Consider the following 26,857-nt stretch of genomic DNA (forward strand, 5'->3'; position numbering starts at 1 on the left):
CCATAAAAATCATGTATGCTACACTGTGTTAATGAAATATCCAAGACCTGTTTCTGTAACGCTATTATGCATGGCTAAGTGGTCTCAGTCCCATTTTCAGGTCAGACCCTGGTGCCTCCTCATCCAGTTTGAGGTCCCATTTCAATGTGCGTTTGCTGTGTTGCAGGTGAGATTGTGGACCCTCTCACTGAAACAATGGCTCCTGAAATAACAAACAGCATGGAGTTTGCTCCTGAAGTAGTAAGCCCTGCAGGCCCTGCTTCCCCTGCCACCACTGAGATGCTGGCTGCTGTAGGCTCTGAGATGAGCACCGCCGTACACCTCTCTGATGCACTGCCCCTGGGTGACAAGCAAGTGCCCCACGGTCATTCTCCCACCAGCGCTCCTCCGGCCCTTTGGAAAAAAGGCCTGGCAACACAAATGGGCTTCGGCAGGGACAACGGCACCATGACCACGGGGGTTGCAGCCAGCAAGGAACTGGCCACGAGCTCAGATTGGCATGCGGTCGTAAGTCCATCACAGCAAAGCTCTGTGGCAGAGACTTCCCCCAATGCATCGCAGCAAGCAGCTGCTCTCACAAATGCTCCCATGGGCACAGCCAGGCAAGAGCAACTCACTTCGCTGTTGCTGGTGTTTCCAAATCAAACAGCCTCTGCTACCACCAGAAGTCACACAGCTTTTGGCGCGCCTCAAGCCAGCTCTCAAGGTGGCCCCAGTACAACTCTGCCAGCCACAGGGGATGATGGTGCTCTCACCCTCAACACCACTCTTAGAGCACATGTAGAGATGGGAGGAGAGAACAGCTCTTGGTCTGAGAAATACGCTGGAGACCTGAGGTCACCAGGTTTGCCAGGTGCCTCTCCAGCTCCCAGCCTGATGCCCAGCCCCACCATGGACCGCGGTGAGTATGTGTTTGGCGGGGGCCTGCATGCGTGGTAATTCGGTTGCATGAGAAGCAAAGCCTCACTCAGAGTTGGGAAAGGTGCACAGTTGGAGCCAGTGGTCTGGGATGAAGGTGTTTGAAACTGGTTTTTCTATGTCAAAATGATTTTCTTGCAGGAACCGGCACTTTTTTTCTAAATCAACATGTCAAAATAATTTCTCTTTCTGGTAATTTGGCAGTTCTCTAGATGTTACATTTCTTCATGTCAAAGCAGATGAAGCAGATCATAGAGTGCACTGAGCATGGCTCATCAAAACATATGTTGCTTGTCCTTTTGCCACACATCTTGGTTTCTCCTGCATGCTCTGGCACCAGGGTACTGCAGCAGCAGCCTCCTACAGAGTCACCTTAGAGACCCGGGAAGGCAAACAACCTGCCTTCCTGTTCCTCTCAGCAGAGGATGGATTAGGCAGAGCCCTGCAAATCCCCTGTGGGGCAGGAGCTTCGTGGAAACCTGTGAGCCACTTTTTCAAGAGCTGTAACTGAGAGTAACTAGGCTGGCATGGAGGGCTTAATCTGTTTGGGTCTGGGGAGGTGCATTGCAGCTAATTAGGGGATTTTTCTGTTGATTAGAGCTGAATCATATTTCAATGTTAGTCAGATTTGGTCTTTAAATTATGGTTTTGTTTGGAATAGGAATGCTGCTGTCTCTGCACGTCACTACATGTATTTTTTTTTAGTGTGTTAGTAAATGATATTTCAGTTTTGTTTCTGCCTCTCATGCCTTCCATATCTCTCCGATCCCAAACCTCATGCCCCTCTGCTCTTTTCTCTTCCCCTCCCATATGGTCACCTGTTCCTGGGGGTCTCCACTCATCCAGCCCCACTTCTGGTTCTCCCGCATTCCTTTCTCTCTATAAAACCTCTTTTTCAGCCCTGTAAGGCCAGCTTTTCTGCTTCTCCAGCCTCTCTTGTACCACCAGTCCTGACCACCAGTGCCACTGTCCACTTCTCCAGTCCTGCTAAGTTCTGGGCAGCCATGCCAATGCCCCTATTCAGCTTTTGTCTTCTCTCTTCTTCATGTTCTTCTTCTTCACTCTGCCTGGCATGGGTGAGATCTGGGAACAGAGCCGGGCAAATAACTGATTTGCGACCTCGGTGGCCAAGTGGACGAAACAAATAATTTTGGGCTGAACACGTTGACCTAAATTGAAAAGCTCCATTTACTGCTTTGCTTTGTGTTCCCCCTGCCCCCTTTCAATGTAGGGAAGAGTTAAAAAAATTGGATTTTTTAAAAAATGAGAACAAAAACTGTTCTTTTTAAAAAGAAATCAGAATAGCTAATTTTAACTGACAAAAAACCGAAGGTCTTTTTCTTCCAGCTGGAAAACAAATTGAAGAATTCCACATAAACAAGTTCAGTTTATAAAAACTTGTTTTCTTTTCCTGATGAATCAAATATTCAGCCAAGTGCTGGGAAAGAAGCTTGTGAAGGGATTATGCCTGAGGAAAAAGAGAAAGAGCCACTATAGTAGTATCTAACTAACCCGGGGCAGGAAACTCAGAGGGCAAAAATGCGCGTTTGGTGAAGTTTAATATAGAGCTCCTCCTTGTGGCAACATCTCTGATCTGGAGGGTCAACCTCAGCCGACTCTTCATAAAGTCTGTCATGTCTTTTAAATACAGATTTTTTTAATTTTTTTTTTTTTCCTGAAAATTGTTCAGAACATTTTCCCCTCTCACCATCAGATAACTGAATGTGGTTTATCTCCTAAATACCTATATTCACATGCCAGGACAAACCATAGCAAAAAGCAAGCTCAAATCCTTTGATGTGATTGGTGGTGATGAGGGTTCCTTTGGGATCAGAAGTACGCTGGATAAAGGAAGCCTGCTTTGGTGGCTTGCTTTAAGCAGGCACGACTTCCTCCTCTCCCCTGCAAAGCTTTACTTGATGACTATTTCTTTGCCTCTGGTACCTGTCCCAGCTCAAGGGATTATTGCCCCCAATGTGACTAGAAAGAGCTCTGGTGTAACATGGTCCACTAAGTTTATGCAGAGCCTGGCTTTTCAATTCTTGCTACTTCAGAAAAAGCAGCCAATATGGGAGACTAAAACTCAGTATAGGAGTCTGACAGTCTCAGAGCTGGAAGCTGGTGCCTTGTATACTGTTGAAATCAGGACAGATGTGTGTAGGGAGGAAAGCAAGCTGGTACACCAGAAAGTAAAGGCTGGTAACTTGATTCAGAAACAATTTTAAACTGAATCCTTAGCCAGATGATAGAGTTCTTGAAGTCCGTGGTGAAGACTACCCTATATTCATATAAAACATTGAAACATTAGATCTTGTTATGCTGGGAGTGATGATCTGTTAGCAGCTGGGAGGCAGTGTGAAGACAATTGGCTGGCAAAGGTCACAGTATTGGGTGATGGCAGTCAGCTTGCCTGGCTAGCCACTAAAAGGATGCTAGGGGTATGAATCATGTCTTGAGAAGCTCTTTCTCTCCTGCTTGTGATCACCTTCAGTGTCTGTAGTAACAATGCCAAAAACAGTGGTATCTAGAAATAACCTTTGAATATAAAATAACATTTGAAACTGCCTTAATGTGATTCAGAAGATTCAACTTCAGGGATGAAGCATACACCCTGTTGGGGTTCATCTTATCTTAAAATAACTGTATAAAGTGTAGATGTCCAACCTCAGGCAGCTGTCTGACCTTCCTCTGAGGTTGGAGGGAGGACCTTGGTGCCACAGTGATTTGCCTTTTGGAGGGACTACTGTTGCCCATTGCATGTAGAGGAAGCTGGGACAGCTATCTGAGTCTAGGAGAGCAAATCAGGTGCCTGAACACAGCCACAGAGCAATATTTCAGATGGCCAGAGCATCAAAGACAGAGCTGGCAGATATAAGACCTACAGGAGGTCAGTGCCTTTCCTGAGAGTCACCTGGCGGTCAGAGAGGGCAGACTAAGGTGCTGGATGCCTATGTTTAGGCATTTGGGGTTTTGGCTATATTTCAGAGGATTGGTTTTCTGCCATTATGAGTCAATGCATACCCCATACACAGGCATGCCAGTGACTGTCACACACTTGTCCATGGATTACCATCCATAGAACATGTATTTAAATTGTCTTTTTCTTACTTTACAGCTGTCCAGAAACTTAGTGGCACGGTACGGATAACAAATGTGAAATACTCTCTGTGCTTTAGCAATACAAGCAGTGAGGAATACCAAACCTTTGCACAGCTCTTTGTTGATGAAGTAAGTGGCTAAGAAAGATGTGACCTGTTACTGATCTCAAAGAAACCACGTGTATGATCTTTTTCCCACGAAGGCTGCATGCCACATGTGTGTCTCTTGACGCACCTGTAAGGTCTGTGTTCCCCTGACTGTCTGAGACTGCAGGATGAGCATGCAGCTGTGTTTTAGAGTGAGATCAGGATCTGGGGATTCTCTGGTGCCTCCATTTCCTCTGCTTATCATACCTGGTTATACTGGCTTATTGATTTCCTACAGGGGTGTGGCAAAAAGTTAATGGATATTTGCAAAGTGCTCTGATATCCTTGCCCTGCACAGTGGTGTATTAATGAACTCTATGATTGTTATTACCTTTTGTCATAGTACTTTAAGGTTGACATTTCTTATAATCATCCTTGTTTTTGTAGCCCCCTATCTGGAAAGGGAGTGGTTTCTTGATAAATCACCTCTGCCCTCACTTCTAATTAGAGCTCAGGATATCAAAGCACAGTGTGATATCAGCTGTGTCTTTAACACTCTCATAATTCTCAGGCATTGCCTTTGACAGTATCACTCTCCTAATTTCTTAGTGAATTTATCACAGATTTGTTCCTGCTGGTGTTTACTCAGACACACCTGTGCTTGGAAAACCACTGGTTATGCTGGGCTGCTTTATTGCCTTCATTAATTCCCCTTAACCGTCTGTGTTTTTAGAGGCCCTGTTAACTGTGAGGACAAATCCATTGCTGACAATCATATGAATTTTCAAATCCTGCAGAGGTTTCCCCAAACTCTCACTGTGTACAGAGTTACAACCTGTCACTGAAATACAGCTGTCCGCAGCGGGTGCACTGACAACAGCGTGTGTTCGGGCAGAGGTCAGGCCAGCATGGGGTTTGAGACAACTGCAAGGAAGGAAAAGCATGATCCGTTTAGCTGTGCATGATGTTTTCTTGGATATCAAATAAGTTTGCCACTGGTTGTTACCAGTTTGCACCTTTCTGGATGTGTTAGCAGAGCACAGCTTTCTCTGAGTTGTTTTGGCCCCAAGCTGTCACATCAGAAAAACAGTCACAGAATGAGAGTGACATGATTAGCAAAGTGAAAAGGGAACAATTCTTCACTGACCTCACTCTCATTCAGCATCATTCTCTATCTGAGGCTATTCTGGAATAGCATGGTATTAAAATGGACTAAAATGAATATATTTTCTTCACACAGACAGATGCCTTAATCCAGAAAATCATGGATACAAATATATTTAGAAAATTTGTAAAATGATTGTATAAAGGAACTAAAGTAAGTTTTGTGTCAGTTTTACCCAGTTCTCAAAGTTTCAGGCAGAAGATGATCACTTGTGATTATAAGAAATTAACTCCTTTTTCCAGCACATTGGTTTTGTGGATCAGCTGGTGAGATGTGCTAGTGTTGATTGCATCTACTTCTGAGCCACTGTATATAGGCTACAGTTGCATAGCTGCTGTATATGGCAAAATATGTTGCGAGTGTTTTATTACAAGCATTGTGTTTCTAGATGCCAAAGAAAAGGAAGTTTAGGAAAACAGAAAGATCTTCATATTTTCTTTTCAGGTTATAAAGTCCAGAAACTGCTCCTTTAAAGTAAGTGAGGAAAGTTTCATGGACTTTAAAAGTACTATCAGGTTCCAGTTAAATAAAATTTGCCAGAGATGTTTTTTTAAAACCTCTTTGGAGTCACCATCTGCAGTTCAGAGGATTTATAAATCCTAATGTGTATAATGTTCTTTAACATAGAGCTGCCCCAGCACTTAAGTGGCATGTGGTTAAATTGGCAGCACAGCAAATGGAAATACCATCCTTTAAATAATGTGTAGATGACAATGAGGTAAAAACAATGATGTGACAACTTCCACTGTCATTGTCCAGGCTAGTTTCACCATCCTCCTTGCAAAGCAACTGAAAAGCCTCATAGCTAAGGGTGAGAGAGCATTTTAGTCTTATTGGGTTGTGCTCGGGCCCTTTTGCAACAGCCAAGAAGAATATCATGGCAGCTAGGGCTTGTCCTCAAGGAAATGAGTCAGGAAAACAAAAGGTTTGAATTGAAAATACATTCACTGAGGTGCATTACATTCCTGAGTGGAAAGGTTGTTTTGAATTTGGGTGTTTTAAACTTAACTGAGTGACAAAAAGTGTGAAACTAACAAATGATATTGCCTTATCAAGGTGACCCCCTCATTTGAAGTGACATAACCTTTGTTTGTTGTAGCTTAATGCATTTAAAATTATTGCAGTTAAAGTTATCTGTATGTGAAATGAGTGCTGATACAGGGATTAAGGCAGTTTCATTATTCCAGTGAAATTTCACCCCTTTTGTTAATTTGAGTTTATCTGTAATCTGGGACAACCTTAAATGTGCTGGTGATGGTGCCTGGGCAGATGTGTGCTCTAGTACCTTCTCTCTGAAGGTGAAGCCAAAGCATGGACAGTGGGGAGGGGTTTTTTTTCTCTTTGAGTGAAAAAACAGGCTACATGCAGGGTTCTGTTGAAATTAATGTACTGTTTACTTAGTTATTTCCAGTTTCCAAACTGCCAGTGCATTCCCTGCTCTGCTGGCCATGCAGGCACCTGTGCAGGTACCCACAATAATTCCAACGAGCTGCTGACATTTTGCCTGGGACCTATGGATGGCTGGTCCCAGAAAACCCACCAGACATACCACAGCCACCCATGGGTTGAGCCTGGATGCCTGGGTCTGTCACTTTCCTTTTGTTCAAAAAACTTTTTGGCCTTTTCCGTCCTGTTAAATTGGCTTTAGTGTGGCTTCCATCTGGCCCTGAACTTGGACTTTATCCGCCCCCTGGTTTTCTTGCCTGAGCAAGGGACATTCCCTTTCCTCAATGCTGGTGTTAATTTTGCTTATGTTCGCTCCCTTACTTGTGGCTCTTCTTCTGGCATACTGATTTCTCCTGGTCTTGCATTGCTCACATTTCCTTTGTGTGCTACAGAAATTGTAGATACAATGATGGATCCCAATATAATTTATTTATCTAATAAGAAAACTTCATACTCAAGGGTCATATATATTGAATATTTCCTTCTAAAAGCTTGCTCTTTCCTTTTTTACTAGCACCACTTCATCAACTATTATTTTGATAACCTAGGGTGTGGTACCTGTTGTGAAAACATGTAGCTTTCCGGATAAAGAGTTTTGTAATGCCGCCTAGTGGCTGAATACAAATACCGTCAATGTCTCCTGACACATTTCAGGCTCTAAGTCCTGCTTTGTGAAGAAAAATGTGAGTAAGGACAGAAACAAAACAAACAAACAATCAAACAAAAAAACAGATTACAAAAAATCCCAAGCCTTAGGTAAAAAGAAGCACAGTTGAAACAAAATCTTCAGGACAGATGAGAAGGGAATACAGGTGAAATTGGGGATGGGCTAAGAGGATGTCACAGGTGTTGTGTATTTCATGTCCAGAAGTTCAGATAAAAACTATGAAAGATGAAAAGTTAGGGCTGACCTCCAACTTTTCAGTACATGCTTGTGAAACAGCAGAAAGAGAGAGGAAAAGGGTCCCAGGAGTCCCCTGGCTTGGTGAAACAGGAGATTTTGGGGCTGACGAGGACAGCCTACAGTTTGCCCAGGCTTTCATAGGGAAGTTAGCCCTTTCCATCCTCCTGTCTTTGCCTGCATGCCCCATGGGACACTGCAAGGTTTGCTGTGTGGGACTGCCGGGCACGTGGGAGCCCTTTCCAGGTGGCTGGCTTGCTCCAAGGGGTTTGCTCTATGTAATGTCACCTTGCCACCAAGCTCATGCAACACGCATCAGCTCTGATGACTCAGAAAAAGTCTGCAGCATGCCTGCAAAATTTGGGGTAGTCTGCAGGGCTGGATAATACATAGCGGACAAATAAGTCAGGGCTAGATAACACACAGCAGGCAGGGAAGTCAGGCTTAGCCCATAGGTTGCAAAAGCTCTGATCACCTGGGAGAACCAAAAACAAAATGCACAAGCTCTATTTGTGGGTGCAAGGGAAACGAGGCTGCTTCTCCTGTTGTCTCCCACCGCTGCCCCTTGCCCTGCCTCTTCCCTAGGCTCTCCTTAGTAGGAACAACTGCCTCCACCCCTGTGCATTACACCACTGGCATAAGCTCTGCCTTAAACTCATGGCTGAATTCCAGCCCTACTGTTCCAAACATTTCCTGCAGAAGATGTGTAGAGGAAGAATGGGTCAGAGGTGACTGCAACATAGCCCCCACCTGCCCCCTTAATTCTCTGGCAATTTGAGCTAGGGAAGGAAGTGAGTGATGTTCCCTAAAGAGAGGGCCTAAGGCAGAGCAAGGTGCTGGGAAAGATGTGAGACTCTCCTGTGCAGGGCAGAGAAGTGCCAGCTCTCACCTGGGCCAAGTGCTGCTCATCTGGCCCTTATAGTGCAGTAACTCTGCAAATGAGCACCCTCTGGTGCTCTGTGCTTTCCTCTCTGATGGCAGCTCCTGGGAGCCTGACAGCCACTCGAGGGCAAAGTCAAAGAGCAAGTATGCTGAGAAATCACAAAAATTTAGGTGTTTCTGTGGCTGTTCCCATCTCTCTGTGTCCTGCATTGAAGCTAGTGGGTACTATGTACAAGGAAGCTGCATATATCCCAGGCTCAGGAGGGTTGACAGGGATGGCATGGGATTTGTCCTTCACGTGCTGCTGAGAGCTGCTCTCTTACTGTGGACAGTCTCCTGTTGCACTGTTGCTGACAGTTTCTAGGTGCACTTTTAATATCAATAGTTCAGAACAGCCTGTACTACCTGCCTGATGCAGGCTTGAAAGTTATGTCCCACACTTTCTGTTGCTGCATTTTCTAAGTGTGAAAGAATGTAAAAAGACTTCCCAGACACACATGAGATATTAAGAAACACAGATGATCTGTGAACATCTCCTGGAGAAAGTAGAGAAGAAAATATACAATTCTAATGGAAAAAAATCAGGACATTGATGGATGGTATGTTTCAGCCTGGGCTTACCATGGCATCTGGTCTTTAGTCTTTAGGTATGCATTTTCCTGCATGTGTGTGTGTGTGTCTGTGCCCTGCTTTCCCTTGGGACATGCAGGTACACAGGGAGTCCCGTCCAGTCTTACTGGGCCCCTTGTCTGGGTGACTAGAAGAAAAGGACTGAGGGAGGCAATTGTGGATGTTTACCAGTTTCTCTTTGCAGTGAGTTTCACAGAAATTTGCTGTATTTCTGTGTATAATGTTTTCTCAACATGTTCTTTAAAGCTGAATTAGTATTAGCCTTGTGTCTTGTCTGGGGTTGGTCCTGTGAGATGATGCCATCTGACCTGTGTCTGCTCCTCCTGTGGCTGGTGCCGGGCCTGGAGATGAACTAGAATGGTGCTGGAAATGCAAATGCTGTTGTATGTCCTCCCCATGGCTCCTGTGTATGTCCAGGTGCCCTATCCCATGGACGGCTCTCCTGTGGGAGGAGGAGGAGATGTTCCCATGGGTGGCTGCCCTCCATAGGTACCCAGTCTTGGAGGGTGGAAAGGGAAGAGGCTGAACATGCAGCTCCAGTCTGTTTATTTTTTGGGAGGGGTTGGTGCCTCCATTTGAGTGGGACAGCAGAGAGGCTGAGCAGCCCAGCTGGTGCAAAACCTCACACAGGGCTGTGTTTTCCCATCCCACAAAAAGCTGACTATCCTGCTCTCCAGTGTGGTAAAGGAGGCAGCTTCTGGGTGCTCAGTGTGCTTTGAAAAAGGTGATATTTTCTTTCTTAGGCCACTAGTAAAGGCCAACGTTACTGTGTACAGACTGTGAATGTTTATTTTATTGATTTCTCTATGCTGACCTAAGTTCAGCTGAGATTTGGTGCTGCAGTACCAAAATAGTGCAGAGTCATTTCCTAGTCCAGCTCTTGGACTCTCAAGGAGGACTGTGAGTCAGGGCTGTATGCCCTGATGACAGTCAGAATTTGCAGAAATGGTATGATACTCCTCAGGGAAGACTTTAATGAAATATTTCTGAAATCAAATTGAAGACTAGCTTAACAGGAGGTTGAACTGTGTGGAATTGCTGATGAAATGAAACACCTTTCTGTTTTCTTTACCCTGGTCTGGGCATTTAAAAAGAAGCATTATTTGCTTGGCTCTGGTGAGAAATCACCTGTGAAGAAAGTCTTGAGGGTGGTCTGCTCTAAGCTGTAACGTACCTGAGCTGAGGGAGCCCTCTGAGACATATATACAGTGTGGAGTGTCAGGAGGTATCTCCACTTCCATTAGCAGCTCCTTCTCGTATTGGGTTGCCCCCTCTCCCTGGAGACACTTTGAGAGGCAGAACAGGGGAGATTCCCTGCAGTCTCTTCCCTCCTGTGCTGTTACCAGAGGCAAGGACCAGTGCCAAATGACAGATGAGCTATCTTATTCGCTTAGCTTGTTTAATATTAATGCTTAAATATATACCATAGCCTTCAGCTGCTATAGAGTGGAAATATTATAAAGCAAAAGGTCAATTTTCTGCTGCTTCTTCCAGAGTATGAAACACAATTGTAATGCATAATGCTCTCTTCTGGACAGTGTACAAAGCCTTAAATGTAATTGCTTCAATCTGTCCATGTCCACGTGCATTTTGTTTTTATTCCAGGTACATAAATCTCTGCCCCTTGAGGTTCTTCAGCAGATGGATGCTGGTCTGATTAAAGTGTTGATAACGGGTATTACTAATGGGAGCACAGTGGTAAGTTTCAATTTACTGATTGCAGAAGATGTGGATATCTACTACATCATCACCACTTTTCGTGATGCCTTTGAACACAGCTCCTATTTCACAGTTGAAAAGAGCAGTCTCTCCATAAATGGTAAGGAGCAGCTAGTATCCCAATAGTTTTTCAGAACTAGAAAAATGATAAAGCCTATTATTAATCTGTACTTTTTGGGGTGAAAGTGTCTGTAAAATGGATGAAAAGCCCTTCTTAAAAGTCCTTGTATTGCTGCTGCTTATCCATCCAACAAGCTATTTCAGAGACCATCAAAAGATGAAATAAGAAGTGAGGTACTCCTGATCCAAAAGTACAGAACCCACTGGTCTTTTTGCCTATACCTAGCATTAATTTTATAGGGAAGAAGAAATGGAGACGTTAGAAACAGTGGACACAAATTGAGGGTTCTATAAACTACCTGGCAAAACAGGTCCCTGTACACAGACATAACTGTTTAAAATAATTCTGAAGCATATTACACTCTGCTTTGCACTGATAATTTTGCATGAGATGTAAACCCCAAGAAATGAATGAACGTGTGAATTCTTCTGCATGGGGTGTATGTGTTTTCCTCACACATCTGTGGGTCAGGAGTTCAGATGAAAGTCCACACTTTACCAAGACTAGCACAATGGCTGATTGTACAACTTATTTTCCTTTATATGTAACTGAGGTCCATAACAAGAAACATTAGTCTCCTGACTAACCGTTGTTGAATTCTGTTTCACAAGTCAATGTGTCATCTCTGAAAAAAATGCCAAATTCTATATTCTTAACATGATACATTTGTTCAAAGAATATCATTATAAGCTGTCAATTAGAATCTCACACAAAATGGCTTCAGAAACATGTATATGGTCTGCCCTGCACATTCTCTTTGCCTGTTACCCTCACAGCTGTGAATCTGGAAAGTTACATATCCTGTTAATTAGTAAGATCACGACTATCTTGTGGTAGTGCTTTGTAGAGTGCCTGCCCCCCTTGAACCTGTGCTAAAACAAATGGTTTGTTTCAGGGACAGGTCCCCATAGAGCAGGTGGTTAATGCTGCTTTCTGAATCCTACCTATGGTGGTAGGTCTTTATTTGCACAGTTGCAATCAGACTTTGTGAAGAGAAAGGGAAGTAAAGCATATTTTTCCTTTCAAAAGTGAAAATTTTGGCCAGGTAAAAATTGAGAAATCAACTAGACTGCAACTTGGACCAGTCACACCACCCTCCTGCTTCACTCATGCTGGGCATTTACTAACAATCTCTTCAGGAATGTGAAATGAGGGAGGCAGCTGAGGAAGCCCCTGGGGTTAGAAGCATCCCCTCAGGCTGTCGATCAGTTTTAGGAGGATGGGAACTACAGCAGGGTGCCTACATTTCACTGAGTATCTGCTGAGCATCACTGGTAGCACAGCTCCTGGAGGGTTTTGTCAGTGCCTTGCAATTAGCCCTCTGGCTTCCAGTGTCCCACCTCTTCTAGACTCAGAAGCTGCTTGACATGTACAGCAGAGTATCACAGCTAAGAGGTGTAATCCCACCATATCATGATGATACGACTGTGCTCCCATTTCAGAACCATCACATTTTCATTTATACATTCTCCACCTTTTCCCTTGTGCTTAAATATACTCAACAGATTATGATGAGTGCAAAAACAAAGAAGATGACTGTTCCCCGGATGCATCATGCCGTAACACACTTGGGTTTTACCAGTGCAGCTGCAATGAAGGATTCGCTGATGTGCATCCAGAAAGGCCTGGAAGAAGCTGTGAAGGCAAAAAAAAAAATTTATTAAGTAATAGTAATGGCTAACTGAATGCTCAGTGATCTGATCTTTACTGGAACTTGGTCACATCTGCCATAGGTCTTGAAATTTTGCCAGGGATGAATTTGGTTTGTTGTTTTCATGTGAATTCTAATGAGGAAAGTCTTGCAGTGGACTTTAAGTATTTCTGACTGTAATATTCTGTCAAGAGCGTTTACTATATTAATATTTAATACTGTCTTTGTAAGGTTCTTTTAACAGTTCTGTTTTCTCATATTTGCCATTAAAATCAGATAGGATTGTCAAGACTGTTAGTTGTATACATTAGCAGTAGCAGAGATAATAGAGAAGGTAACAGAAAGCACTAGGTACATAGTTTGACCTCTGTATGGCAGCTGGCATGAAATGTTGGTATTACAAACTACTTTTTTGTATGAGTCAATTCATCTAGCTTCTCTCTCCTTAAATCATTTGTTAGCTGATGTATGATGGGTCTCTAAGCTCCTAAATTCTTTTAGGCTTCTTCAGTAATTTATATTTGTTTTTGTAACCACAGTGATAAGCCACTCTTTAGCTGAAGTCAACTGATACCAACCTTTGCTCAGTTTTGTTTAACCAAGATATTTCTTTTTCTTCCTCTTACGTTCAAATCAACAACTTCTAAATTTGGAGCATTTCTGAAAGCTGAGGGGTTCCAGAAGTGTGTATATATATATATGTACAGATTTTATAAGTTGTTTGGGAAATAGATGCTATTTGTATGTACAACCCATTAAAATTGTTTAAGAGATTTTTTTGCAATGAGATACATCCTTTGTGTTTCACTGCAAATGAAGCTTGTTCTCTTGGTGCTCTCTAAGTCAGTGGTGGATGAATACTTAGGTTGTTTCTATCAGCAAAGAGCCATGGAGTAACCCCAAAGCCTGTGCTGGATGTCAAGTATTTGACATACCCGTTGACCTCAACCTGTGCTTCCCCTTTTCCCCTGCTTGCTTTCTTCCTGAAACCATTAAAGGTTGCTACTAACACATTTGTTCAACTCCCCACTGTGTCTCTCAGGACAATATGTGCAATGTGGACCTGCTACGTGAGGTTTGTCCTGCACTTGCCCCAAAATGGGTTTTCCAAAGTACTCAGGGTCGTATCTTTTGGGTACCAACTGGTCACAGATGGGGCCAAGTTTTTTAACAGACTCCTCTCCTGTTTATACCCCACACCTGGAAGTGTGCAGTCTCCTACAGTACTAGGCAAAAACATCTGAACACTTGCTGAGCTGCTTACAGTTGGGGATTTCTTGCAAGCACCGATCTTCCAAAATCTGTGTATACATGTTCTACTCAAGCACACTAATTATTGCAGCTCTGAGGAAATAAAGCACCGCAGCTTTAGTCACAGGCATTTTATGTATCTTTCTTAACAAAGGCCACAGCTTTGGCAGTAAGTAGAGCAGGTTAAAAAAACAAAAGAAGCTAGTTTCCTGCCAGTAACTGTGAGTTTCCCCCTAAGACTTTGTTTTTACCTTATGAAATCAATCTGAACCTGTAAATTACAACAGTACTTTTATTTCTGGCACTCTTCAGCATTACCTATCAGCCAGAAGGCAACAGTGATGGATAAGAAATATGTACACAACACAGTTTTACCTGCGACATCTTTGCAAACTTCAACTCATGTTTCTTCCCCTGCTTCATTGGACTTCTCTACTACTGCGCACAAAGCTTTGGAGGACACCACGTTCTCCGGCATGGTGCTGCCTCTTCTCACCATGGATCCTGTGTCAACTCCCGATGTTTCTCCTCAAGCATCTCCTGTCCCCCTCATTAAACCTGCCCAGGAGGTTTCCATTAAAGGTGCAGTGAGAGTGTTTTGTGAAATCGAGAAGATTGTCCTTGCCGTCCAGAAAAGATTTTTACAGCAGGAGTCTATCGCGGAAACCTCTCTGTACCTGGGGGAGCCTCACTGCAATGTGAGCATCAGCAATGGCACTCACGTGGTGCTGCAGGCAGGCTGGAGCGACTGTGGCACTGAAGTTGAGACTGTAAGTCCCCTGAGTTAGTGAATGCGAAGAAGCCCTGAAGCATTTTTTTTTTCTTGGGGTGAGGGGTAGGGGGCTGGGGTGTGAGGGAAGTGCTGATGGCAGATCCTTAGCTAGGAGTACAGTCTCTTAGTTGTTGAAATGTTGGACTAAGAAATTTCTTTGGAGAAAGAAACCCCCTTCCTGTGACGGAAAGTTACCTCTGTTTGGGATGGTGGGCAGGCAAGAAAAGAAGGGGAACCTTTGATGTAAGGCAACAAAAGATAAGGGAAATGACAATCACTTCCCATGTCTCTCCGGGTTCCCTTTGCAGCTGTCAGAAGCTTCTCTTTTCTTAAGAGCAATTTCATAATTGTATTTAGACGAATATTCCAATTGCTACCAGTAGTGGGGGCAAAAAGTGATGGCTGTCTCTCTGGATCCCAGACCAAAGGCTGTGCTCAGGTCATGCCAAAGTACAGAAATTCTGTTGTGGAACAATGATCATTGCAGACTAAGGAAGAGGGGGAAGACTGGTGGATTTTCATTGTCTCACTGTACAGCAACTAAGATACTAGAGGTTTAATCTGTTTGATTTTTGCAGCCAGGAGAATGGAGAATACCTAAGCACTTGAAGCTGGTAAGCCTGCAGCTCTGCTATATCCCTAGAAACACTGATGTTCACAAGTTGCGCTTTCTTCTTTCTGTGTGGCAGAACATGACTAATACTGTAGTGAAAACCATCCTTCGGAATGACGTTTCTGCTCAGGGAGTAATCCACCACTTAAAAGTTGCCAGTCCCATTCACTGCGTGTTTCAAAATGATCTCTTGACTTCCTCTGGCTACACTGCAGAAGGGTAAGTAGCAACTCTCTCTGCTTTGAAATGCTGTTGTGTGGTTGGGCGCTGCTGCATTGGAAAAATCCCCAGGGACCTTAGCTGTATCCAGTGACAGTACTTGCTATGCTAAGGACTCTGCGATCCTGAGAGTCCTGTGCTCAGGTGATCCCTCCTTCTCTTCTCCTCCATCTAACGTGTCAATAGATCCAACACCCAACAAGTCTGGCCACTGCCTGGCTAAACCATAGATGAAAATAAATGGGAGCTACTGGTACAGGTTTGGGAGTGAAGTGCTAAGGCTTGGACAACAGGCCCAAGCCAGAGCTGACCTATAGATGAATCCTGTATATTTTATAACTGATAACCATTGTGCTAGTAGGTATTGTACTAAGTTATAACAACCCACTTATGCTGATGTAAAAAGTGCTAAAGCATTGAAATACTGAAGCCTGAACAACAGGCCCCAAGCCGAAGCTGCTAACTTAGTATGTAATCATTAACAGAGTATGTAAGCTCGCTAGTGGAAGATGCAGCTTAGACAGGGTATAATCAGTAGTGAGAATGAAATGCTGAGAGAATGTATCCAACTTCCCTTGTTTAGCCTTGTTCAAGGCGGAGAACCCACGTATTTGGCCTTGTTAGAAGCTCCCTTGGTTTCCCTCCCCCCCCGAGCCCTGGCCAGGCTTTGGGTAGAATCCAACAGGAGAATGAAACCAGAAATTTTCCGCTCAAAACAAAGGTGCCAGCTATTCTGGCCTGCCGATCTCTAGTATATAAGGCTGGACCCGCTCACAGTGACTTGGGAAGCCTCACCTACGGATGGACGCATCGCGTAGGACTTCCCACTTGCCGGGACAGGCTCTCCAAATCCTCGCTGTAACCGGGGCTCCCCAGCGACTGCGGATCTGGATGATGGTAACATATGCAAGTGGTGATGTATCTTTCTTAATCACTATTCTCTCTCTCATGTAGTAATGATTTGATGCATTACCCTGTATTTTCCTATTTGGTGCTTTAGGTGCATTATTCTGCCTTTTCTTACTGCACGTTTTACTCTGTTACATTATTTGGTTATCACTAGTAAAATACGCCTGCTCTTTTCACTCTGCTGCCCGAGTTTAATTGGTATCCTTAATCAGCAAAACAGGGAGTCAGAATTCCTGACTTCTCTTTGCCTTCCTGGGAAATCATGTGTAGCAATAACAGTATTTTCCTGCTTTTGGAACATAAAAATCATGTCTCTTTTCAACTGAGGTAGGCATATAGACTGCTAAGTGGGTGCTGAGGATGGCAATTTTTAATCTCCACAAATCCTTATTTGATTAACTTGGAAAAAGAGAAGATTTGTAACGCAAATACTTTTTTTACAGAAGGCCCCATCTTCAAGTAAGATGGAATCAAATCCACTGTTCACAGAAAATCAAGCCCACGTGCACAGAAAAGGCAGAAGCACAAGCTTTGCTCTGATGGTGAATGTTCTCCCTTCATACAAATGCACCTCCTCTCTTTTGCCTAGCCCCATGCTTAAGCTATCATCACCAAATCCACTTTCTGTTTCCTAAACCTGTTCATTTTCCTCTCTATCCCCCTGTAAAGTCTTTGTCAGGCCCTCTCTCTCTGAGCTCTATAATTTTCTCATGTCCCTCACTTACTGTTCAGATTTGTCCCATCTCAATTTTTTTGGCTCTTCTCTTCTGCACTAAGCTTTTACTTTCCTTATTTTGAACTTTAAAACAGCTCATAATCTTGTTCCCTTTCTGCTCCACTCAAATCTCTCTCTCTGGTCTTCTTGTATTGCCAAGACACTCCACCCTTTGGATTTTCCCACTTGCATTTGCATGTTCCCTATGTGCCCAACTAAAAACTCGATGCATTTTCAGTCTTTCCTCTTTAACAGCGTCCTAACCTCCTGGATTGCGGATAACTCTTCACTACTTAAATGTGCAAGAGGTGGAGAAACAGGCACTGATTTATGACTTATAGAAGCAAACAGTCAAATATGTGGTCTTTAAAGGAGGTTAATTGATGTTTCAGACTCTACACCATCTTTGAGGATTTGCATGAATCTGGACACTTCAGAACAGAAATGCAGTTGTTTATTGGAAACTCCCCATTACCAAAAAATTTCAGCGTCTCTGCCAGTGACGATGTACTGATTGAAGTGGGGATCCAGAGAGCAGACAGCAAGCTCAAGGTGGTCCTCACTGACTGCTGGGCAACTCCAACTAATAATTCAGTGGATCCCCTCTCATTTGTTTTTATCAGCAACAGGTACAGCAATGCCACTTGCAAATAGCATGTGCCATACCTTAGATCTTCCAGTGGCACTGACTACTAATGTGTTGTATTTTAAATGCCTTTTTTGTGTGTTCTCATCATTCATATACACAGTCCCTTACCATGTGGACTGGTCACACCTTCTTTGAACAAGAGAGGTGGGTATGAAAAGAAAATGTTTTGAAAGGGTAATGTGGTAGTTGTTTGAGTTTGGTTGTCTTCTCCACAGTTTTGTAAAGGAACTGTACTTTTGACCTGAAGAAATAGGTGGTTTTGGCAGTCAGTAGTGAAAGAGCATTTGAAAAGGGTGTGCTTTATATATTTCTCCGTGGTTCAGCTTTACCAAGAGCTTACGTGCCTCTCATCAGTGAAGACATAGTGTAGTTGATTCCTGTGTGTTGTGACTCACACACAGTATTAATGCAGCCTCTGGTAAAAGAGGAGGTTTGGTCCTGCCTGGAGCCCTAATCTCACCCCAGCGTCGTATTCCTCGGGCTCATCCAGCACCTTAAAATACAGGATAGTACTTTTGCTCAGTAACAAAAGATACTCTTTTTAATATGATGTTCTTTTGATTTGATTTTGGTGGAGCCAAGTTTAAATCTTTTTTTCTGTCACTCCCTTCTTTTCCAACTTTCCAACCACTTCTTGAATCTCCTATTCAGTTACTGTGAGAATAGCCCCTTATCACCCCTGTACTGATGGAGAGTTGCTACAAGGAGGGTCTGGCTGTGGCTTTCTAAAGGAGCCTTACAACCTCAGTTATGTGATATAACATGCCTTCTATAGACTGTGTTGCTATGTATGTTTTTTCTCTTCCTTTTCAGCTGTCCCATCCCAAATACGTATACCACACTGCTAGAGAATGGGAATTCAAGCAAAGCACAGTTTAAGATGAAAATTTTTTCCTTTGTCAATAATTCTGTGGTCTACTTACACTGCAAAATTCGTATTTGTATGGAGAAACCAGGAAGCACCTGCAGGACGGTAAGTGTTTTGCTCCAATGTGGTATTTTTCACTGACGTGCCATATGCAGTCCTGCTATGGAATTGAAGGAGTAATGTTTCCAAACAAAGTTTAAAATAGCTCTTGAAGTTTGTCTTCATTGTCTGCTGAGAGCAGAGAGGAGTGGGGAAGAACTACAGCCTTATGGAAGTGTCAGCCTTTCTTCCTGCTCCTCATCCTCGTAGTTAAAAGCATGGAACTTGCATAGAAATGGGGAAATCAAAGTTGGGGAACCTGAGAACTGAACCTTTCACCTCTGCATAGGAGTGGCTGGAAGGCAGTGAACAGAAGTCACAATGAGATAGACTGTTCAGAAATCTGTCAACTCAGATAGACATGTCACAAAAAAGCAAGCACCCATATTGGCAGTGTCAGCAGGAAAGTCCAAAATTGATTTTGGATGTTTTTCTGTCCCTTTTTTTTTTTTTCCACTAGAGATTTGCTTCTCCAGGTGGGAGTTTAGGTGCCAGGAAAGGAAGCTCGGTGGCATTAAGTTTCTAGGGCTGTGAATCTAATAGCATTTATTATGGCTTTTTAAAGCCCTATTGCTTTATAAAGCAATAAACTGAGAAATGTTCTGATAACAACTTCAGTTTCTAATTGTCTGTGCTCGAAAGCATTGCTTTGTTTCTTTTGACTTCTAAGTAACTGATACACACTGCCTCATCTAAAAATGTGTTGCTACCATAGAAATAAGAAAAAGTAGGTTTTGCTGATTACTTATTTTCTTCTTTATAGCAGACACACAGGAATTCTCCTCTCCCTCTGCCAACCTTCCTGGCTCTTTTTCTATCAAGGATGTTTTCATTAGCAGTTTGGTGTTCCTCCATTGTTTAACACTTTCCTCTAGCTCTAAACAACTCTGTTTAAGCCCATTATAAAGCAAACGATCTCTTCCTAAAAGATTAAAAATGGCTAACAGAAGATACTTGTTTCCTTTCTCAAAGTATAAAGCTTCCTCCAGATTTAAAAAAAAAAGTAGGGACAGGAAACATGTCTGACAGATGGAAAGATGGCTCCAGTGTTCACAGCTGAATTTGTGGGTTAAAAATCAGTGCTTTACCTTTGGAGGAGGTAGTGTGATCCCTGAGTTCACTGTGTGTCCTGCACATCTGAGGAGGGACATGGTGGTGGGTGCAAGGCAGGGGAATAAAGGGATGGGCAGGACAGGGACTGCATGGACCATTATGGCTGCTGTAAGGTATCAGAGAGTTGCTTTGCTAGGAGCTGCTAGATTTGCTGTTAGAACAGGCTTTAGCTGTATGGATTAAAGTTTAGGAAGACAGTTAACTAAAGGACTGACTTTGATCTGAATTACAGGGCTCTGTGATGGGGTAATTCTGCTAGCCCAAGATGAGGTTTGATTGAGATGATTGACATCTGCAGTAAACAAGGCACAGCAGAGTTAATCAGCAAGGCCTTCTTCTTTCATATATTCTATATTATTCATATATATATATGAGATATATTGTTCTTTCTCCTATGCAAAATTTACTGCCTATGAAAAGTTAGTGAATTCAGTATCTTGGATTGAGATTAAAACGTTATGTGGAGAAGACAAGTACTAGGCACATTTACACAGGACAACAATGGCTTTTACAAAGAAAGGACGGGGACCTGCAGCAGATGTAAAGATCAAGGAAAATTGGAGCAAGAACAGAGTATGTTTGGAAATAATGTGAGACGGTTGGGAAAGTGCCCAGGGTCTGAGATCTGATCCTCTGATCTGTCTGCTACTCTGGAGAATACTGACTTGCTTCAGGGCAGGTTTGCTTCAGCTCTTTGCCCACAAAATTGAGACTTACATTTTGTATTATTTCTTCTTACCCAGTCTTTTTATTCCTTGTTTTCTTGGTGGGAGAGAGTAAGGTGCTCTAAAGTTTAGAGTAGAAAAAAATAGACAGAATGGGAAACAATGTAGTAAGAAATGAGTAAGAAACATGACTTTGAATGGGAAGAGAAGCGATGTGCCGCGACCACCAGGCATATGTTTGGTGGAATGTGGCTGCTACATGGCCATGTGGAACCAAAATATCATTGACATCAGGGAGCCTCTATGTAACTATATTCTCTAATGGATCTGCCTAGCTGGAAAAGCTGTTCGAGGGTAGGCCAAAGTGGGTATTTTTCTGGGGGCTAACCCAGCTAAAGACACTGTTGCTGACAGGGGATTGTAGAAGTTTTTTCAGTGTAACCAGGCTGATAACACTGGTGAGACATTCTTATGTAGACGAGCTGGTAAGACACCCTTGCACTTCTCTGCTTTCTTTTGCTGATTATAGTATGGTACTGCACTTTCTCTGGTTTTATGTGCACTTCTAGGAGAGCTACTGTATCTTTTGAATAACCTCAACAGGCTATGGTTCCCATCAGAGACCTTTAGGTTGCAACTTAAAACAAAAAGGTAGTAAACACACTGAACGGCGCTACCAAGGAAGTGTGCAGAAGATTAGTGTGCTGTGTATTCTGCAAGTGCTGGTCACACAAAGCTAAAGCAGCATTTCACAGGGCAGGGCGTTCAAACTAGTAGTTCCCAGATTAGTAGTTCACATGTCACTGAAGAGTTGTGCGTTGCTTCAAAATGACACACAGCTTGGCAGGGGCTTAAAGTTGCTGCTGCTTTTGCTGGTGCTGGTTGTAGTATCTGCGGTGCTTGCCATGGGCAGCAGAAACATCCAAACAAAAATGTTTGCAAAACCCTGGCATATAGAAATAGTGAGAAGTTTATTCTCCCATAAGGTTTCTCTAAAACAAACTGAAAGTTAATAAAAAAAAAGATCACCTGCAGTAAATGTCTGTTCACAGGAGTGTTTTTCAGTGTGGCTAATTACAGGTTTTATACTGATGTTTCCCTAATGCCATTTCTTTTGAACCTCCATTTGGTCCTCATTTCAGTTTAACAAAGCATAACATTAAGAAACAAAAACCCCAATGAGTGAGAATAGCACTGGACTTTCACATACTCATCAGAAGGCTTTGTATTTTTAATTAGTAAGCCATATTACTTGTTGGAGCTTGAATTGATTGTTGCAGAGATGCCATGCAGTTCGATCCCTGAAGACTGGTGAAACCATCGCAACGCACAGAACATCCTGGGGACCCCTGTGTAAATCAGCTGGTGAGTTACAATAGGTGCTTACAAAAATAGTAATTATCATTTCAAGATTCTTTTTCACCGGCAAATGAACGTGATGCAAGGTTTTCATGCCCTTCTGCATATCTTTGAGGAGCAGGAGTTCCTACTGAAGCTGTGCGACAGTCTGGAAAATCATGTGCCCTCCTCAGTGAAGTGACTGTCATATTGTCAAGGGAATGTAGAAAGGAAGAGGATAAAGTGTTTTGTGTAGCTTTTTGCACAGAGTAAAGAGTACAGCAGCCACAAAATCAAACAGTTATAACAACTGTGAAGTGTGAAAGCAGCTTGGATCTTTTAGATTGCAATCAGGTTTTCAAGGGTTTACCCCCTCATCAGACTGCAATTATATTGAGCTCTGAAGTCCTAAATCAGAGATGATAAGAGATTGTATTGTGTTTCCTTAGACTCCCTGGTATTGAGTTCATTACTACTGTGAGGGAAAGTGGCAGAGCACAGCTGATGCACAGCACCTTGGTTAATCTGGTGGAGTGGTAGAGTACAGGTTAATAGAGAGTGAACACCAGCACTGTGTACAAGCAAGGTCTAGTTTGTTATGCATCTGCCTCTTCTGCATTTACCACAGTGATGTTTTCAAGGTCACGTGTGGCCTCTAGCATTTTTGGTCATTTGGCCTCCTCCAGCCATTTGTTCATATCTTATTAGTGTAAAACACTCACTGAGAATATTTGTATACACCAGTATCAGAGTTTTAACACATGACTACTGTGAATAGACAGAAGTCACCCCCTTTCCTCCTGCTGGTTGCCTGTTTTGCCAGTCACTTAACACTCTTCTGATTGTGGAGATAAGTTAATACTGAACTGTTACCAGGTTCAGGGTATTTTTTTCTCTACCGTGATGATCGCAATGTTCTTTTGTACCTAGAAACTGTCTCTGACTTCGCATATTGTATTTTTCTTCCATTATATGAAGTATTAGTCTGTTAGAATAGGCCTTCAGTGTTGATTTCTGAATTAGTTCTTTTTTTAAAACTTAACAATTAATACAGCTTTCTTTGTACAGTACTTACTTATATCAAGTAGATCTCACTCGCTGGAGATCCCAGTGCATTTCTAATATTGAAAAATGGTCATTACACAAAAGGAACTCTGGTGAGGGGAGCTGTGTTTGGACTGTTCTACACCGATTCTTAGGCAAAGGTGGCACTACTAGATGTCTTCTCCTATTTCCAGTTTGGATACTCACATTGCATTTTAAGTGTGAGGCTAGACCTAGACAGTTATATGCATCTCTGTGTTGAAGGAGACAACATGAATTATCATGTCAGGTAAGCTGCTGCAGTGAAGCATGAAAAAGGCTTTAACTGCTCTCTGCCTGTACTGCCTGGCCACATACTATAGCAAGGAACACTGATACTTATCCTCAGGAAAGCCTGTTCTGTCTGTGTCTGGCTACAGGCTGCCACTTCCACTGTGCATCTTCTTTTTTATTCCTTTGTTTCATACTGAAATTCAGAAACAAGCCTAGCTAGATTATGTAACACTGCTTTGGTGCGTGTTGGAATGATGCCCTGGATGTTATGTAGCCTGGACACTGCTACTGCATACCTTTGTGGCTGCCAACTGTGCCTTTTGGCCAAAGATCTTGTCTCTAATTACAGGCATGAATGCATCAGTATTTGTCTTCTGTGCAGCTCAGCTACTGTACAAGTGCTTGGCTGAATAACCGCTGTCCTGAAAATGTGTGCAAATAGATGTTTTTGTAGGTGCATCAAGCATTTACAAGAATTAATTAGAAGTGTGCAAGAATACATGTACAAACATTAATAGAGGCATGATATTAAAGGGAGAGGGGATTCTGCTTGCAGATTTGGACAAATACATGGAAGTGTCTACTTGTGAACCAGGTGAACATGTTCTGCTGATGGTCAGTTGAGCCTAGGGAGACAGCTGGCAACAAGAGACTTGACTCTTGCCCACACATAGGCATTTAGTGCTCATGACCCATGGTGCCCCATCCTTTCCTTCCCCTTGGTGTCTGGGTACTATTCCAAAAGACTATAGGTCTTCTGCAGGTCCCATGCCATGTCTGCCAGACCTGTGCAGACATTCTAGACACCCTTGGGCTTCTCAGGTGGCACTAGATGCCTATGTTCAGGCTACAGTGTTGAGCCCACAGTGACCACTTCTGTGTGGCTCACTTACCTGCCTCCACTGACTGCCCTGGCCAGATTGCTGCTGACTAGAATGGGAGCTTAGAGACCCAGCACACATGGAGAATCCTTTCCTAAATACTTTGTGTTTAAAGAAATGTTATGTATGAGATAAAAGCAAATCAAGTGGGTTTTAATAATCATAGGTGAATGGGAGCGGGATTAAGATGGGAGAATGCTTCACCTTTAGGATCATTCTGAAAGTAAGGCAGCATTTCAAAAAGTCACCAATGCTGATCCTTTAATTCTTATTTTAACAGAAAATTCCAAAGACACATCACACTCATGTCTGCAGGGACTCTATACTTCTATGTAAAAAGAGAACTTGGACTGTGGCTCATGGCCTTTTCCATGAGAATCACCCTCCCCAGAAGGCTGATTCACTTCTGTATCACAGCTCTGTGCTTCAACATGCATGTTGGTTAATTTGTAGGCAAGGTTTGCTTCTTACCCCAGCAAAAGATTTAGGAATTTCAAAGCTTTTTTCTTTCACCTCTTGTTTGTTTTAGCATCTGATTTGAAGAGAGAGAAGGAGGCTGGGATGGGAATTGGATACATCATCCTCATTGCCTTTGCTGTGTTTGGTTTTGTGCTGGGAGTTTTGAGCCTTCTCATTTTCCAGTACCAGCGAAAGACGGGAAGATACAACTTCAGAATCAAGTCTGACAACTTCGGCTACCAAGTGTTCTACGACTAGCGATTTCCAGGTTACCAGATGTAAGTACTGAATTATGATCAGTCACTTTTTTTTAGATGTTTATCTCTTCCTAAAATGGTTAAATACTTGCAGATGAGCATCCTCTGTTTAAGGGTATTTAATCCTCCTGTTATGTTTGCTGTGGGAGAAGGTCATAGAAGTAAGAATGAAATTCTTACTCTTCTTGCCTGTTTTCAAATGCTGCACACTACAGAGGAGGAAGACAGCCTTCTCCATCTTCCTTCAAGGCTTCTGTCTCAGTCAGAGTAAATGACACACCACTTTAGAACACCAATAACCATTTCCACAAAAAGCATATCACTTTTAGTTCTGGATCATGGATTAGTATAATAAAGGAGAGAAACTTTACCACTCTCTATAAATCTGCTTCAGAAGCTAACTTGCTTCAGAAGTTATCCCTTTCTGCAAAAGCTTGTGTTTATTTATTTATTTTTTCCGAAGGGGGTGTTTTTCAAGAAAATAGTAGAATGTTAGACATAAAGAGCTTGAAATATTGATAATGCATAAGCAGTGCTTACAAGTGCCTGGAGAGAGTCTGAAAAAACAGCCCTGAGGCATGTTAACCACTACCACACTTTCTGTCTCTGCAGCCTGGGAATTTTACACTCTTCCAGAATACCATAAGATTCAACACTTTTTCTGTAAAATAAGTGTGTTCTAGCTGCTCACCACCATGTGTATGTTTGTCCCTTTAAGAGGAGGAGAGACAGGTGAGAAAGCTGGCTTGCTGAAAAAGAACACCTAGCATTGCTTCGCAACTCAAGGATATTTACTGAGGATCAAATTCTGTTCCCAGGAACAGGCTTATCTGACATTGTTACCAGAGTTAGTCCGTAACTCATTCCTGATGGAGGCCTCATACATGACAATGCAGCTGCCATGACCACAGTAAATTCACTAGACTTATCATGATGGTATTTGCGGATAAGTTAGTTCGCTTCACTAAGTACAATAACGCTTAATACGTATCACAGAGAAAGGATAGGGAAGACTGTATCCCATGTATCTGGTTGTAAAGCCTTGAGTAGTCACTATTAGCTCTATTTCCCTTAGTCTTATATTACGGAGACCACCCTCTGTAGTCATCTATGGGAAGCTCCTAGGAGATCGCTGTAGGTGAGGGTGATTGCTTCCCACAGGCTGGGCAGGGCTGCTTGTCAGGAGCCCAAAGGGAAGGTACCTGGGGCTGCTGTACAGTTCCATCAGTGGTACAGGTCCCACTAGGGAGCCATAATCCAGCATAAAGGGCATATCTAGGTCCATTAAATTAAAACCTATATATGAAGACTCTGAGTGTCCCCACAGAGCAAAAAATGGCTTGTCTTCATTCATCATTCTGCTCTCATGAGTGGTCATGGGTGATTGCAATACTTGATAGTAATGAGAATTCTGGAGTTGTGCAATGTTTGTAGCATAAAGGATATTGTCAGGCTCGTAACGCTTATATATCATGTTGGAATCTTGGCTAATGGCTCCTTTTAGATGCTGGAACTACTCAGCTCTTCTTTCCTATATAATTACTTTCTTTGGAAGGTAGTTGATTATCTTTCTCAATCATGATTAGTTTGTTTTTTGTTTTTTCTAGTTGGATCATGTCTCATCACATGGAGAACTGAAGCTTGTCTTCACTCAGCATTTGGCTTTCATTACTCTTCACAATGGTGGTCATGTTCCAACACTGACTCTTCCAAATTAATGTCACATATAAAAGGCTTCTATCCCCCCTCTTATTTATTTTTTTTTAGCAATCTGGCTCTTCTCTGGTGTCCTAAGAACTATTTGTGACTGCAGCTCCAGGTTGAAGTGAATTTTGGCATTTTTTCCCATGGATAAAAGAGAAGGGAAAAAAGAAAGACTTCATAGTTCTCTATTCCAGTTCCAAGATTTGGCTTTCCCACTGTGATACGTTGATATGGGCCCATCTTAGCATCACTTGTGCCATTACTATCGAGAAGCTGCATGTTTCTATAAATATTCCAGGAAATAGATCAGCAAACCCTTAAAGAGATCTCCTTTTCAGTTTGTAATTCACTATTTACTTAAGGTGAGGTTGAAACTTTGAGCTGCAGCAACGTTGAAGACCTAATTGTGC

The 26,857-nt window shown here is 42.7% G+C and overlaps 1 protein-coding gene across 1 annotated transcript in view; it reads left to right on the forward strand.

Annotated features, from left to right (window-relative positions):
• Positions 1-26,479, forward strand: part of UMODL1 (uromodulin like 1) — a 53,835-nt gene extending 27,356 nt beyond the window's left edge. Inside the window, exons 12-22 of the mRNA XM_074816871.1 lie at positions 167-901; positions 4,034-4,146; positions 10,733-10,946; positions 12,473-12,610; positions 14,182-14,639; positions 15,331-15,473; positions 17,490-17,726; positions 18,560-18,719; positions 21,772-21,856; positions 24,557-24,764; positions 26,351-26,479. Coding sequence (XP_074672972.1) covers positions 167-901; positions 4,034-4,146; positions 10,733-10,946; positions 12,473-12,610; positions 14,182-14,639; positions 15,331-15,473; positions 17,490-17,726; positions 18,560-18,719; positions 21,772-21,856; positions 24,557-24,744 — 2,471 coding nt within the window. The 3' untranslated portion in view covers positions 24,745-24,764; positions 26,351-26,479. The remainder of the gene's footprint in view (positions 1-166; positions 902-4,033; positions 4,147-10,732; positions 10,947-12,472; positions 12,611-14,181; positions 14,640-15,330; positions 15,474-17,489; positions 17,727-18,559; positions 18,720-21,771; positions 21,857-24,556; positions 24,765-26,350) is intronic.
• Positions 26,480-26,857: the final 378 nt, after the last annotated feature.

Source organism: Strix aluco, chromosome 2, assembly GCF_031877795.1.
Source record: "Strix aluco isolate bStrAlu1 chromosome 2, bStrAlu1.hap1, whole genome shotgun sequence".
In the NCBI taxonomy this organism is placed as follows: Eukaryota; Metazoa; Chordata; class Aves; order Strigiformes; family Strigidae; genus Strix; species Strix aluco.